Below are 14037 nucleotides of genomic sequence, written 5' to 3'. Positions count from 1 at the left end.
ATAGCTTTAGGAGCCTTAAACTTCCATGAAAAATCAAGAAAACAAGTTAGTGATTTTCGGAGTTACTATTCACCCTCAACTTCAAACATTTTTATAAAATTAAAAACTTCATGCATGGGAATGAAATTTGGTGCGTGACGTACCCATGATATGAAAGAGGTTTGGTAAAAATTTGGTGATATTTGAATGAGTAGAACATGAGATATGAATTTTTCTTTCCATGGTTTTCTTGAAAATCAGCATTGTTCTTGAAGAGAGAGAGAGAGAGAGTTTGTTGCTTCTTGAATGCTTCTCTTGGAAGATTTTATTATATGACTTATATATCTTCTAGTATATATCCTAGTATTAGCAAATGTTGGCATATCTTAGGACATATCTTGCTAGCTTCCTAGGTTTACAAGCTAACTATCCAGTTTTAGGTTTTAGCTTTACTATTTCTAGCTTTAGGTTATCATGCTTCCTAGTTTAGGTTACTATTTGGTAACCTAGCCGTGGTTAGTTTCTTTTCATGGCTAGTTAGTTTATTTATTTTGGTTTGATACGTTTATTTATTCGTTTACGTATTTGCTCGGTCGCTTATTCATTTTTGTATTAAATTCTCCTAAACGATTCGCGGTGTAAATCCTTTCTTATACGTTCTTTATGTTTTGAAGTATCGTTCTTGGATATAAATCCGTAGGACTTTAAATTTATAATTATATTTTGATTCCCGTAATCCTTGATGGTTCATAGATACGGTCATTTTTCAAAGTTCATTTTTTTCGAAAACTAATAGCGTTTACATACACTCATTTGGTATGTAAAATCACAATATCAACTCGGAATCTTAAATTAAAAACTCGTATATGGTGTGGTCTCAAAAGTTTTTATTAAACCGCAAGGTTACTATTCATAAAGGTCTTTTACCGATATCAAAAATTTGGGTTTTTACAGTCTTCCCCCTTTAAAAGGATTCCGTCCCGGAATCAGTTTAGAAATAGGCGGGAATACGCTTCTTATGACCACCTCGAGTTCTCACGTTAACTTTACAGTATTAGATCTCTTCATAAAATTTTCATTCACCCGTCAAATATATTTCAGAGTACTCTTTCTTGTAGACCTATGATCTCTACACCTTACTTCACATACACTAAGTCTAGTTGCAAGTTTATTAGCTCATTTTCAATCATACGTTTGGCGTTGACGGTTAAATTTCCAAACCTCGATTTGTGGTACTCGTTATAAACTTGGAGACCATTCGATGATGGTGCTAATTTATAAATCAACTTTCTTAGTCCTTTAATTCCTCAACCGGTCCAATAAAACTTGGGTTCAACATTTCTTTCCCTTTCAAATCTCATCACTCCCTCCCCGAGAGACACTTTCAACAATACTTGGTCTGTTACTTCGTACTTCCTGTCTTTATAGTTCTGGTCCATATATATCTATTATTTATCCTGGGCTGCCACTAGCCGGGTTTTGATAAGTTCTAGGAATTCCTTTGGCCTGTTGACTCAACAATGGTCCAAGTATCCCCCGGTTACCAACTTCTTCCCAATCTAAGGGAGAACGCTTCTTTCTTTCGTACAAAGCTTGGTAGCCATTCCAATGCCCATATGATAACTCGTTACTGTCAGTAATTCAATTAACGTCAGCTGGTCACTTCATTTCCCTTAAAAATCGATAATATGTACGATTAGCGCATCTTCTAGTGTTTGGAATCATCCTTCAACTTATTCGTTTCCTCCTGCATCGCTCCTACTAGTGCTAGAGTTTCATTCCCTAATGTTTTCCCATTGTGGCGCATCATCTCTGTCGATTAATTCATATAAGAAGTTCTCGTTGCATTTTTACACGCTCGTCTCCTACTAAACGCTTAGTGCCAGATTTAACATTTCTTCCCGTAAGGCACGTTGGGTCCTGTTTCCATCTTGAAGGAAACATCATTTCCTACGCAATCGGTTGATACGTTTTAGAATCGTGGAACGCTCAGCTTCCGTTATCGGTCGGACTTCCTTAATCATTCCCCGTATAATATCTATAGTACTACGATACCTTATGGGTCGTACTATTCTCGCTAGCGCCTTAGATGTATTCGTGTTTATTGGTACCTATTACCAGTGGCCTTTATAGGGCGTGTACAATCTTCTTTGCCTTCTATCAGCTCCGACAATGACATCCTTCATTCTTCTACGTTGTCCTTCGTAAGGGATATCAGCGACTATTTTTTGTATGCTAGAGTGGTAAGTACATCTACACAAATTATCTTTCAACAATAGGTGATTCTCCAAACCGTTCCAAATAAAAGGTAAGCCACTAGACGTATCTTCAATGGTCAAGATAGTCCTCTTATTCTACTTGTCGATTTGAGAACTCTAAGTCGTGCCTTTGTCTGTCATTTTTCACAAAATATCTTGGGAAATAGTTCCGTTGTGAAATTAAATCTTGGGTCCTTGCGCGGCGCAGTCGTCACATGGTCTCTCTGTCACCAATTATCTCTTCTGCGTTCATAACAATTTTATAGAGTGGACATCTATCGTTTGTATAATAAAATAAGCGGTCTTATTTAATTTATCACTTAAAATCCTCAAATAGCACGACGGCTAACCTGGTTCTTGATAATCCTCCTTCAAAATTTTTTATAATTAACTTTTACTCCCATTTGGATCATCTACAAGTCGTAATCGCCAAAATTTTAATCCTCGCCTTTTCGTTTTCATTTTCAACCATGTCGAATACTTACTTACCTACTCAATGACAAACCTTTTCATATTTTGTCATGACTAAAATCCTTTTACATTTTTAGGCATCTTTAAGTCTTCATGTTAAGTAATAAAGGGTTCTTTTCATGCGATCCCTCTCATCAATTATTCTGAGATTTGTCATCCTCAATATATTTTTTCCTACTTAAAGTGTCGGTCACCATATTGGCCTTTCCTTGATGATAATAGATTTCTCAATCATAGCCTTTGATCAATTTGACTATAGCCTCTATCTCGTGTTCAGTGTAAGAGAAAGAAAAAAAATTCCTAAATTTCCTCATAAGTAATCTCCTTGTCCCTTTCAGTGCGAACCTTATCGCAATTATTCTAGATAATTATTAGGATACCTTATGTCACGGTCCTTAAGCTGCGTAGATGTATCATTACATTTTATACAAAATCCTATTTTTATCGCCGAGTATTTCTAACAAGAGCTTATTACTAATCTTACCTTCACTTTTTGAAAATCTCATTCCTCGAATTCAGACATGATTGGTCTTTCCTGAATTTATTAGTTCTTATCCCCATAGTGTTTTACAGAAGTGTACCTCACTAATCACGTTGTATCTCTATTATCGTTCTTCTATAACCATGTTAAATATTCTTATGATAATAACTAAACAGGGTATTCCCTTTTTAAAACAACTTACTCATCACGATGCTCCGATTGCACCATCATAGCACTGAGCTTTTAGTCTTATATTACAACAATCGATTCTCAACTAAGCCTCTTTTTGTTCAGAAGGCAATTAGCCTTGGAAAAATGATTTTCACAATGTCGATGAAATTTAGACAATCATAAGAAGACTTCAAAATCTAACATCTGAACAAATAATGAGCTCTGAATAAAAGAGTCGCAACACTCAGAAAATTTATAACTTGGAAGGAAGAATACAACAAGGATTATCCTTCCATGTCCTTAGAATTTTATATTATGATATTATAGAGAATATCCATTGAAAGCAATGATTGCTGAATAATAACATCATACGAATGATACTTGTAAGATTTTCCCATTGAAAGAATACTTTCCTTTTCGAATAATGAAGGAAATTTGAAATAACATTCTCAACTAAAGGTTAATCATTGAGGTTTCAAAATGATGTTATTTTGAAGGAAGGAATTTTATTCAATGATTAACAAATAAGGAAGTATATTGTTCTTCAATTATTTTATGATTTTAATTGGATATTCTTTATATAAACAAAAGAATAGAATATTTCATGAACAAAATATTTCAAAAAACTGAATATGAATTCTCGTTTGAGTAGGCTACCTAATTAGGTCTCAATTAAATCATTCTTTGAAAATTTCATCAACAATTAAATTTTGCATATATAATGCACTATGGAATAATAAAAATTTGATTGAAAGTGGAACTAGCAAAATAATAACTAGTCCATATCGAGCAATATTATCAACCGACTAAGAAAATGGCCGAAACAATTGGTTTGGCCCATAACAACTAGCTAGGATGATTAGCTAGGATTTTGTCGTATTAATTAAAATTACAACTAGTTAGGACAATTAACTAGTCATATATGCAACTAGGCATATTTCAGTTTGTTTGTAAAAAAAAATCTCAACATCGTAATCACTGAAGAAATTTGTGGCTACGTGGATGATGATTTTGAAATAAAGAGTTTTTAAATTTGGGTCGAGAAAGACAATTATAACTCTGAATCGAGTGGTCTTGGCATCGGAACAATCGATAGCCTCTCATCAAATATTTCTTGCCAATAAAATGGTACACTCAGAGGTGCCCTTGTTCACATACTTTATCAGATTGTGAAAATAGAATTGAGTTCGGAATACAAATATCAAATTGATACCCTTACTATGATTTCAACATTCAATATACAATCTCATCCTGAATAGAAGAAAATGATTACCGAGGAATCTATGGATATTAGATCATCCATGTTTTTAACAATTTGTTAGATATTTACAATCTCGACTGAGAAGAGTACGTAAGAAAGAAGAATCAATTGAAGATACTTATTATGAATTTTCATCGATAAATTGAGGAACTGAACATGCTTATGTTTAAGTTCCTGTGGGGAGGTTTCTACAAGCCTTTGGGTAAGTCTCTGTACAAGGTGAATTGAGACGATTGTTGCAAATCGAAGTTGGAAGGGGGGATGGGGCTTCGTAGCTTATTCGAATGGAACCTTGCAGCTATTTATCATCAAATCTGGCGTCTCATTCAAGTCTATTCCGGTTCTTCTATTTGGATAACTTGGGTGAAGAATTGTCTTTTAAAGGATAAAATTTTTTGGACATGTAAAATGCCTTATAAATGCTCCTGGAATGTAAGAAAATTGTTCAATGCTAGGGAAGGTTTCTCCTCTTTTATCAAGTATAAAATTGGGCTAAATTCGGTGTTTTCTTTCTGGCATGATCCTTGGGCGAATGGTAAATCTCTTATTCAAATTTCTGATTCTATTATATCCACAACAAAATCTACCTCGATGGTGCCAATTAATGTCTATCTTCGTAATGGGCATTGGGATCTTCCCTCTTCTAATCATGTGGACATTATTCAGGTCAGAAACATTGCTATTTCTGTTCGGATTAATAGATCGTATACTATATCTTGGGAAGGTCTCCTCGCTCGGAACATTAAGATATCCAACATATGGGACTCTATTCATGCATCGAATGCTTTAGTGCCTTGGACGGATTTTGTTTGGAATGGTTTCTCGGTACCAAAATGCTCCTTTATCACATGGCTTGCTATCCTTAGTAGACTTCTGACTAAAGACCGCATGGTTCTTTTTGGCATACAAGTTGATCCAGTATGTGTTCTTTGTTACAATGATCGCGAATCCATCCACCACATTTTTTCTAGCTGTCCATACTTTGATCTTGGTCGTAAAGCTCTCCACTTTCATTTCTCCGAAGATTGGAATGATTGCATCTAGGGGAACTTCCTGACTAGCCAATTAAAGAAGAAGGATTTAGAGATTGCTGGCTTGTTTTTTACCACGGTTGTGTACTACACATGGAAAGAAAGAAACTTTAGACTTCATAACCCGGGAGCTTTTAATCCTACTTTGACTATCATTAGTACTATTAGACGCATTGTAAAAGAGATATTGTTCTCTTCAGCTATGTTCCAAAAATGGGTTAGCTTGAACCCTTCTTTGGTTTTAATGTTTTACTAATGTTTTTACTATTGTATTGCTCTATTAGTTGCTTGTCCTTGGGATGCGGTTTCTACTCGGATAGGTTTTTTGCCAGTGGCCATCTCTGGGACTTTTCCTTGATTATAGGGGTATGCCCCTCTTATCTGTATCTCTTCTTTTTTGGTTATAAAATTATTTAATTAGCAAAAAAAAGAAATTTATTAAAGATGTCTTGGATAATTGAAATAAAGTATAAATAGCTCTGAGCTGAACAAGAAGATCATAATCTATGAATGAAAGTTCATTGATCAACTAAAAGAATTGAACAAGTCCTGATGCGGAGAAAGACTATTCAAGATGGTCACATCAGAAGTTCAAAGTAGGGAACGAAAACGACTGCCTAATATGACTTATCAAGGCAATACGAATGATCAACAGTTTGGAGGGAGTAGCGTGATAGTGAATATGTGCCAAAATATTTCACTGATTATCCTAACTTTCATTATTATCCGTCTGAGGATGATACCACCTCTTCGTCTTTGTAATTCCATGTTTCAGCTAGTGTCTCTTTCACATCATTTTAAAATCGCTTACTAATCTTGACTTTCGCACGTATATCTGTTATTCCGGTGTTTTACCTCGAAGACCTTACTCGAAAATATTCCAAAAGCATCTATTAAGCTGATAGGGGCCTGCTACACGCATTTATTACTAACTAAAAGTGGCCAGTTGCCCTGGAAACAGATCAAAGAGATCTCTCAGGGATCTCAATGCAGTCCATAAGTTCGGTGGTATGTGTATGTAATTGGGTCATACGTTACCAAATATATTAAAGGTCTACGAGTATATATACGTAGTCTATGACATCATTTCTACTGAAGAATACCTCTCTAGACTCACTGGTCTATCCTTTTAGAAGGTTCTAAGATCAAACCATCACTTATTATAATCTTACGCCATTTAATTATAGACATGCCATCAATTCTTGACGCTCTTGATCTCTCAGCTAAACCATCATAACCCTTCATGTTAAGCGCACTAATAATATAATGTAATGTACTCATCTTACAATAATATTCTTATATTACATTCAAATATTCCTTAATAGAATTAAAATCCTTAAGGGTATATTGGGCACTATTTCTGCTGAATTCGTTATTAATACGATATTCAAATCCTCATTGGTAAAATGACACCTTCAACTAGTTTGGGTCAATAACCTCAACTGCATACTAATAATTAGACTTCATGGTCCTCAAATGTGATTCCCCTTCACGGGAAGGAAACCTATAAATAACTACGAGTAACCAGACTCGTGTTATCACAATGAACATATGGTGTTGGTAATACCGTCTTTACCCCAATTGCCCTGGAGACTCAGCTCCGAGTTCTATATCAACATCCTTGCCAAATCAAATATGATTCAAATTTTTCTTCTCATTATTCTGATAATCTCCAATAGTTCTATTAGTCATACTTTAATAACTCAAATATACATTTATCTTAACCTACACATTGGGGCTACATCCGGTAGTCCAATGATGAACTCTATATGATCTCTTATGAAATCTCGCATCTACACAAAATCCTAACACTCTAGACTCTAAGTACCATAACTTAATGCTCTGATACCATTTCTATAACACCCCCAAATCCGGAGTCGGGAATCTGGGTCGTCACGCCATCCTTCACTCATGTGTAACCTGTATTGATTCAATAATCCAACATACCCCAATCTCATGCACACACACACATAAGTTATAGCCTTAGAAATGATGTACAAAAAGTAATCTTCTTTTATTACACTCAAATGTACTTTACACGATCTTAAACAATTATTCCTAACCTCTACATGAAGTTACAATAATTACTACTAATATTTTATACATATCTGGATATTCTGGTCCACCTGAGACAAAGCTGTAAGGGATTCTCCCCACGATTTCAAGTGACTAAGTCCCACGCCGGCATACTGGTAATCTGTTGTGTTGTGACATTTAAAAGAAAGCAAGAGTGAGCAATAATGCTCAGCCATAATAATCAACAGTATGAAAAGACTGTTAAAGAAATTGTATTAATCCGTATAAGGATATGTATTTACTCAAAGTAGTTTTCTTGGTGATACACACCTTCTTTCAAAAACAATTCTTTAGTGGATTTATTATCCTGCAAATACCTTAATGGTAAACCCAGCTCCTAGGCTTGGGTTAAGTATTGCACCTCAATTCTAATTGGAAGAATTTAGGACATTCACTGGAGCCCCCGAGATACGATGATCAGTCGTATAACGGTAACAGTAACCTTTTCTACTAGTAGACGGATGATTCCCTTTTTAGTATCGGTTATCACCCTGGCCGCATTCGGGCCTTTTCTGTGTCCATCCCTCTCAGGTACACACTTCGTGTCTATCCCTCTCAATACACGATTTTGCGTCCATTCCTCTCAGGTACGCATACTCCACATGTTCGTCAGTATATATTATACCTTCTCATGTGGTAGTAAATTCGTAGTCTCCCCAGTCCACGAAGTACTGGAGTCTACCCCTCCTTGTCCTTGTAAGAATCCCATCATTTATCAGGTTTGAAATAAATAATCGTTGCAGAATACTTCTCCTATAATAAATGAATAATTAAATAATACTAATTATTCGAACAATAAAATATAGTTGAGGGGATACTATCTTTGGAAATCATTTTAATAAAAGTTCGAAGTATTTAATATTTCGTAAGTGAACGTTGAGTCCCTTGAAACGTAACTACTATGGACTTTAATCGTCCTAAAATATCACCGAAATGATTCCCGGTTTTTTATTTTAAAATCCCGACCGACTCTCGATCTTATAATTATACGTCACGCCCGTGGCGGAGTTAAACATTTTACGACATATACGTATCGTACAACATCGTTACATTATGCGAAAACTCAATTACTAAGTATCATGGAAAGCATGGTATTTATGCAATGATAATAATACAATTCTTTCACAACACAACAATATATGGAGTTGGGTTCGTAAACTTGCCTGGAGTCCAAGATACGTTTCCCGACTTTCTTTCATTCCAGATTTTCAAATCAACAAACATCATAATCTTAATCAGTATTCCTACTCTCATCACCAACTTATATTTCTAATAAATTTAATACTTCATAATTTTCAATATTCGACCGACTCGAAATAAGTATCAGTCCTTGGTCGAAACGGACGGTCAAAGTGGTCTTCTAGATTTGACTTTACCGGATGTTACTATTACGCGACCCGCACTCTAACATTTTTAACAATCGTAAAATTAATATTTTAATACGAAACCACATCGAGGAGCTTCTTGAGTTCTTCTAATATTTATCCTAAGAGTTTTATTTTGATAAAATGAATTTATTTAGGTGAAAAGCATTTCAAAAGTCCGGTCAACTACTGAGTTTTACTATTCAAACCGCTTTCACTAAAACGTTGATATCTCTCAAACCGTTAACTAAATTGATGGACCATATTCGCGTGCACGATCTAGACAAAATTTAGAACACATCATTTGAAAATGGATTTCTGGGCAGAGGGCTAAAATCCCGAAGAAGCAGTGTCTAACAGGGGGTTGTTTTTGATGTTCGTACTCCGCGCGACCTCGACTCCGATATTTTTATAAAATTGAAAAACCAATATTTTAATTGAGATTTTTATGGCAGTTAATAAACTCTATTTTTTACTCTGTGTAAAATTTTCAAGATTTTAAATATTCTTAAGTCGATCATTTCTATTTCTAAAGTTCGTAATTCATAGGAGTTTTTATCGCGTAAATCACTTTTACTAAAACGGATATAACTTTTGATCCGTAAATCGAAATCAAGCGATTCAAGCGCCTAAACGATCCTTATAACATTTTATATTATAATTAAGTCTTATATTTCAAGAAAATACAGTTATAAATTCGGAAACTTCTGCAGAAAACTCAAGTTGTGATTTGTTCATTTTAACGAGGTTACGATTACGATCCGAGTTTCGTTTACGTCTTAAATCATTATACCACCATCAATAATCATCAATCATAATCTCAACACTAACTCCTCTCAAGAACATTATGTTCCTCAGGAAACAAAATGAACCTTAATACTAACTAACTAAACATCAGGAAAATATCAAATCAATCATCAATACCATACTTATATCCAAGATCCTTACTTTTCTTGAAACTTAAAACTTAAATAAAGTTTGAATGAATATTTATACCTTCCTTGAAGCTTGTTAATAATTAATAAAGTCCTAAGATCCTTGATGAAGCCTTGGTATAGCTTTAGGAGCCTTAAACTTCCATGAAAAATCAAGAAAACAAGTTAGTGATTTTTGGAGTTACTATTCACCCTCAAGTTCAAACATTTTTATAAAATTTAAAACTTCATGGATGGGGATGAAATTTGGTGCGTGACTTACCCATGATATGAAAGAGGTTTGGTAAAAAATTGGTAATTTTTGAATGAGTAGAACATGAGATATGAATTTTTCTTTCCATGGTTTTCTTGAAAATCAGCATTGTTCTTGAAGAGAGAGAGAGAGAGAGAGTTTGTTACTTCTTGAACGATTCTCTTGGAAGATTTTATTATATGACTTGTATATCTTCTAGTATATATCCTAGGATTAGCAAATGTTGGCATATCTTAGGAGATATCTTGCTAGCTTCCTAGGTTTACAAGCTAACTTTCTAGTTTTAGGTTTTAGCTTTACTATTTCTAGCTTTAGGTTATCATGCTTCCTAGTTTAGGTTACTATTTACTAACCTAGCCATGGTTAGTTTCTTATCATGGCTAGTTAGTTTAGTTAGTTTGGTTTGATACATTTATTTATTCATTTACACGTTTACTCGGTTGCTTATTCGTTTTCGTATTAAATTCTCATAAACGATTCGCGGCGTAAATCCTTTCTTATACGTTCTTTATGTTTTGAAGTATCGTTCTTGGATATAAATCCCTAGGATTTTAAATTTGTAATTATATTTTGATTCCCGTAATCCTTGATGATTCATAGATACGGTCATTTTTCAAAGTTCGTTTTCTTCGAAAACTAATAGCGTTTACATACACTCATTCGGTATGTAAAATCACAATATCAACTTAGAATCTTAAATTAAAAACTCGTATATGGTGTGGTCGCAAAAGTTTTTATTAAACCGCAAGGTTACTATTCATAAAGGTCTTTTATCGATGTAAAAAATTTGGGTTTTTACATATTCTTTCATTTCGACAATACTTTCTCAAAAATCCAGATTTTTGGTAACCACAACGGTGCGACACCCGTTATGATATGAAATTCTTTTCTCTTTAAAATTTAATGATTTTATTATCTCAAATATACGAAGATATGCCAATCAAGTTGGGCTGTGTTATCTTTGTCAAGTCAAAGTAAGGCTATGTGATGGGATTAGCAATAACAACAGTGGATTGCAATGCGATTAAAATATCAGTGGCGTATTACGAAGTCAGTCTGTTTCTTTACTTCTCTCTCTCTCTCTATGTATCTATATCTCTTTCTTTCTTTTTCTTCCTCTTTACCTCTCTCTATTTTTTCTTTCTATCTATCAATAAAGTGACCCTATTCAGAAGTTAGTCAAAGGGTATGCGGATGGAACAGTGGTGCACAGTGAAGCTCCCGTAAAACTTTTATTATACAAGGAATACAAGATTTATTTGAGATTTTGGAAAATTGAGGTTATTTGGAAATGGAAAGTTGATAATGTGGCGCCCTCCAAACTCGGGTCAGAAGTTTGGGGTCCACAACACAAACACAATATATCAACCTGTATATGAAATATTAATTGCAATGACCCTGCTTTATTTAACCATGGATCGCAACAGGTTTAAGTATGAAAACAAGCCACAACTTTAATTTTTATTACAATGTACAAAACCCCAACTAATTTAACTTACAACTGATAATAAAATTATTCTCACAATCTTTCTATCTCACTACCTCCATAATCTTCTGCTAGCTCGATCCAACTCAATCTGGAATCCTAGCTCGTACATTGAACTGGAAAACCTCGCTATCAACCGTATTCCTTTTTAACTGTAGAATACATAAAAAGATTCGCAAGAGTGAGCTAACTAGCTCAGCAAGTCATAATAACGATAACTGAGGTTAAACAATGATTAAGTGAGATAGTTCCGATGAATCAAGTTTCTTTTTAACTAATCATTAGAATTGGATATTCATTTTAAGTTTTAAAAACCAAGGTTAGGCTGCTGATCAGTCACGCACTAACCCCGAGCAAAGCACACAGCACTGCTCTACTTACTGGATCCAAGGCACACATTGGCCTAATTCGACCACGAATCTGGTCTGACCACGAATCTGGTCCACATAAAAAAACTATCCAATTTTAAAACAATTCATTGTAATAAACAATGTAATTCAATAAACAAGATCATAATCAATATTGACAAAGCATTAGTACAAAAGCGTAATGCGATTCATGAGTATCATAAGGGTATATCAAGGCATGTACGAGAAACGGTTTTTAACCTATAAAAGGATCAGGTATTAGACAAATAATGGCTTTCCAAGGTATAGTTCTTGGAGTTTTTAAAGAATGGTTGAAGTATAAACATTTCTGTGTTTTCAAACAATTTTGTTTCAATGTTTGGTGTTTGGTAGTTATACATTTGAGAAATAGTATCATATTTGGGTGGTTTGGTATCTGAAAATTTATAAAGGAGGGTTTACATAGAATAAGGCTTATGGCTCAAGATCAAGAGAAATCAGGATTCAAGGTTAAATAGGTTAAAACACTTGCAATGCAAAAACAAAAGTTGTTTTAAATAATATCGACATGTTATGAAACAGCTTGAAAATAATTTCAATATATCTTGAAGAAAAGTTCGGAAGTACTTGCCTTACAAGGCTTTACAACTATTACTGATCAACTCTGAGCCGATTTTGCTGCTCAGGCTCTAACGTCCAACCACTAGATCCCATTTGATTTGATTTCGACACTCAAGTCTTCCTGTTGAAACTCTACTGAGCTCGTCGATTGACCATTTGGTTTTCTTTAGTCCATCGTCCACTTTCAGGTTCCCGACTATAACCTACAGGGTCGAAATATCCTACGTTAGACGTCTAGGTATGCTTGACACATCCTCGATACTAATTCTTACCCGACGATATTCAAATCCGACTCGTAATTATTTATATCATAATAACACACACAACAAGTAGGGTTCACAATCTCGAAAATCGATTTGGTGTTCGTTTTCAGAAAATACGTATACTCGTCATTTTACGAAATTAGGGTTACTGTGTTTTGGTCAAAACATACAACACAACATACAATCAGGTTCTGTATAAAACATGCGTATATGTATTTACTTATACTCGCTCAATGTCCTGATAATCCTCGGATACGCTCCCGTATTTCCGTAGTTTGATTTTCGCGGAAATCGGGCAGCGTCCCCTTTGTTTATCGGACTACCCGTCGAAACATTACTCGATGTCAAACCAACAATAATCAAATTCACAACTACAATTCCAACCACCAGTTCAATTCAACAATCAATCCAATCACAATTCGTCAACTAATTTACGTACTTGACTTTAATGTAAAAAATCAAATTCTCGTTTCAACGATAATCTCATGAACTAATTTATTTATTTTAAAATATTAGGACTCAGAATTATATCATCACCATCCACCGTTGACTCACCGAAGTTCATCTTCAACGGTGCTAAAATTACGGGTACCCGATAAATTTCGGGTTTCCAATGTAATTTCACCGATTATAAAATAAATTCCCGCACGAATTATACTATCACGAAATCAGTCAACAATATTCCTGCACTGAACAACGAAAATTTCAAAACAATCGAACCAAGCATAAAGAGGAACCCACAACACAGACCCTTTCCTGCATGCGCTCACGCGCCAAAAACAGAAAATAAAAGAACACCACCGCGAGTCGCCGGAGACGGTAAACGGAGGCCAAAAATCCAGTCACCATCGTCATATACTCACCCACACAGTAACATACACTCCTAGCACATATATATATTTACAAGCATACATACAGAAACATATATACACATATGCTGGAACAATACCGAGTAAAGAATCCATGGTATCGGGAGGTCGCCGGAAAGAAGGGCGGCGGAAGAAACTCAGAGAACCAGAGAGAAAAAGAAGGGAAGAGAG

The 14037-nt window shown here is 34.8% G+C and overlaps 1 protein-coding gene across 1 annotated transcript; it reads left to right on the top strand.

The window, feature by feature from the left end:
- The first annotated feature begins 5212 nt into the window (after nt 1-5212).
- On the top strand, nt 5213-5972 carry LOC141702406 (uncharacterized). The gene is made up of 2 exons (XM_074506093.1): nt 5213-5539; nt 5937-5972. The coding sequence occupies exons 1-2, from the start codon at nt 5213-5215 to the stop codon at nt 5970-5972; spliced, it is 363 nt and encodes a 120-aa protein (XP_074362194.1).
- The last annotated feature ends 8065 nt before the right edge of the window (nt 5973-14037 follow it).

This window comes from Apium graveolens, unplaced genomic scaffold (assembly GCF_009905375.1).
Source record: "Apium graveolens cultivar Ventura unplaced genomic scaffold, ASM990537v1 ctg5005_1, whole genome shotgun sequence".
NCBI lineage: Eukaryota > Viridiplantae > Streptophyta > Magnoliopsida > Apiales > Apiaceae > Apium > Apium graveolens.
Note: the sequence above shows the minus strand (reverse complement) of the source record. Positions and strands in the feature narration are given on the sequence as shown.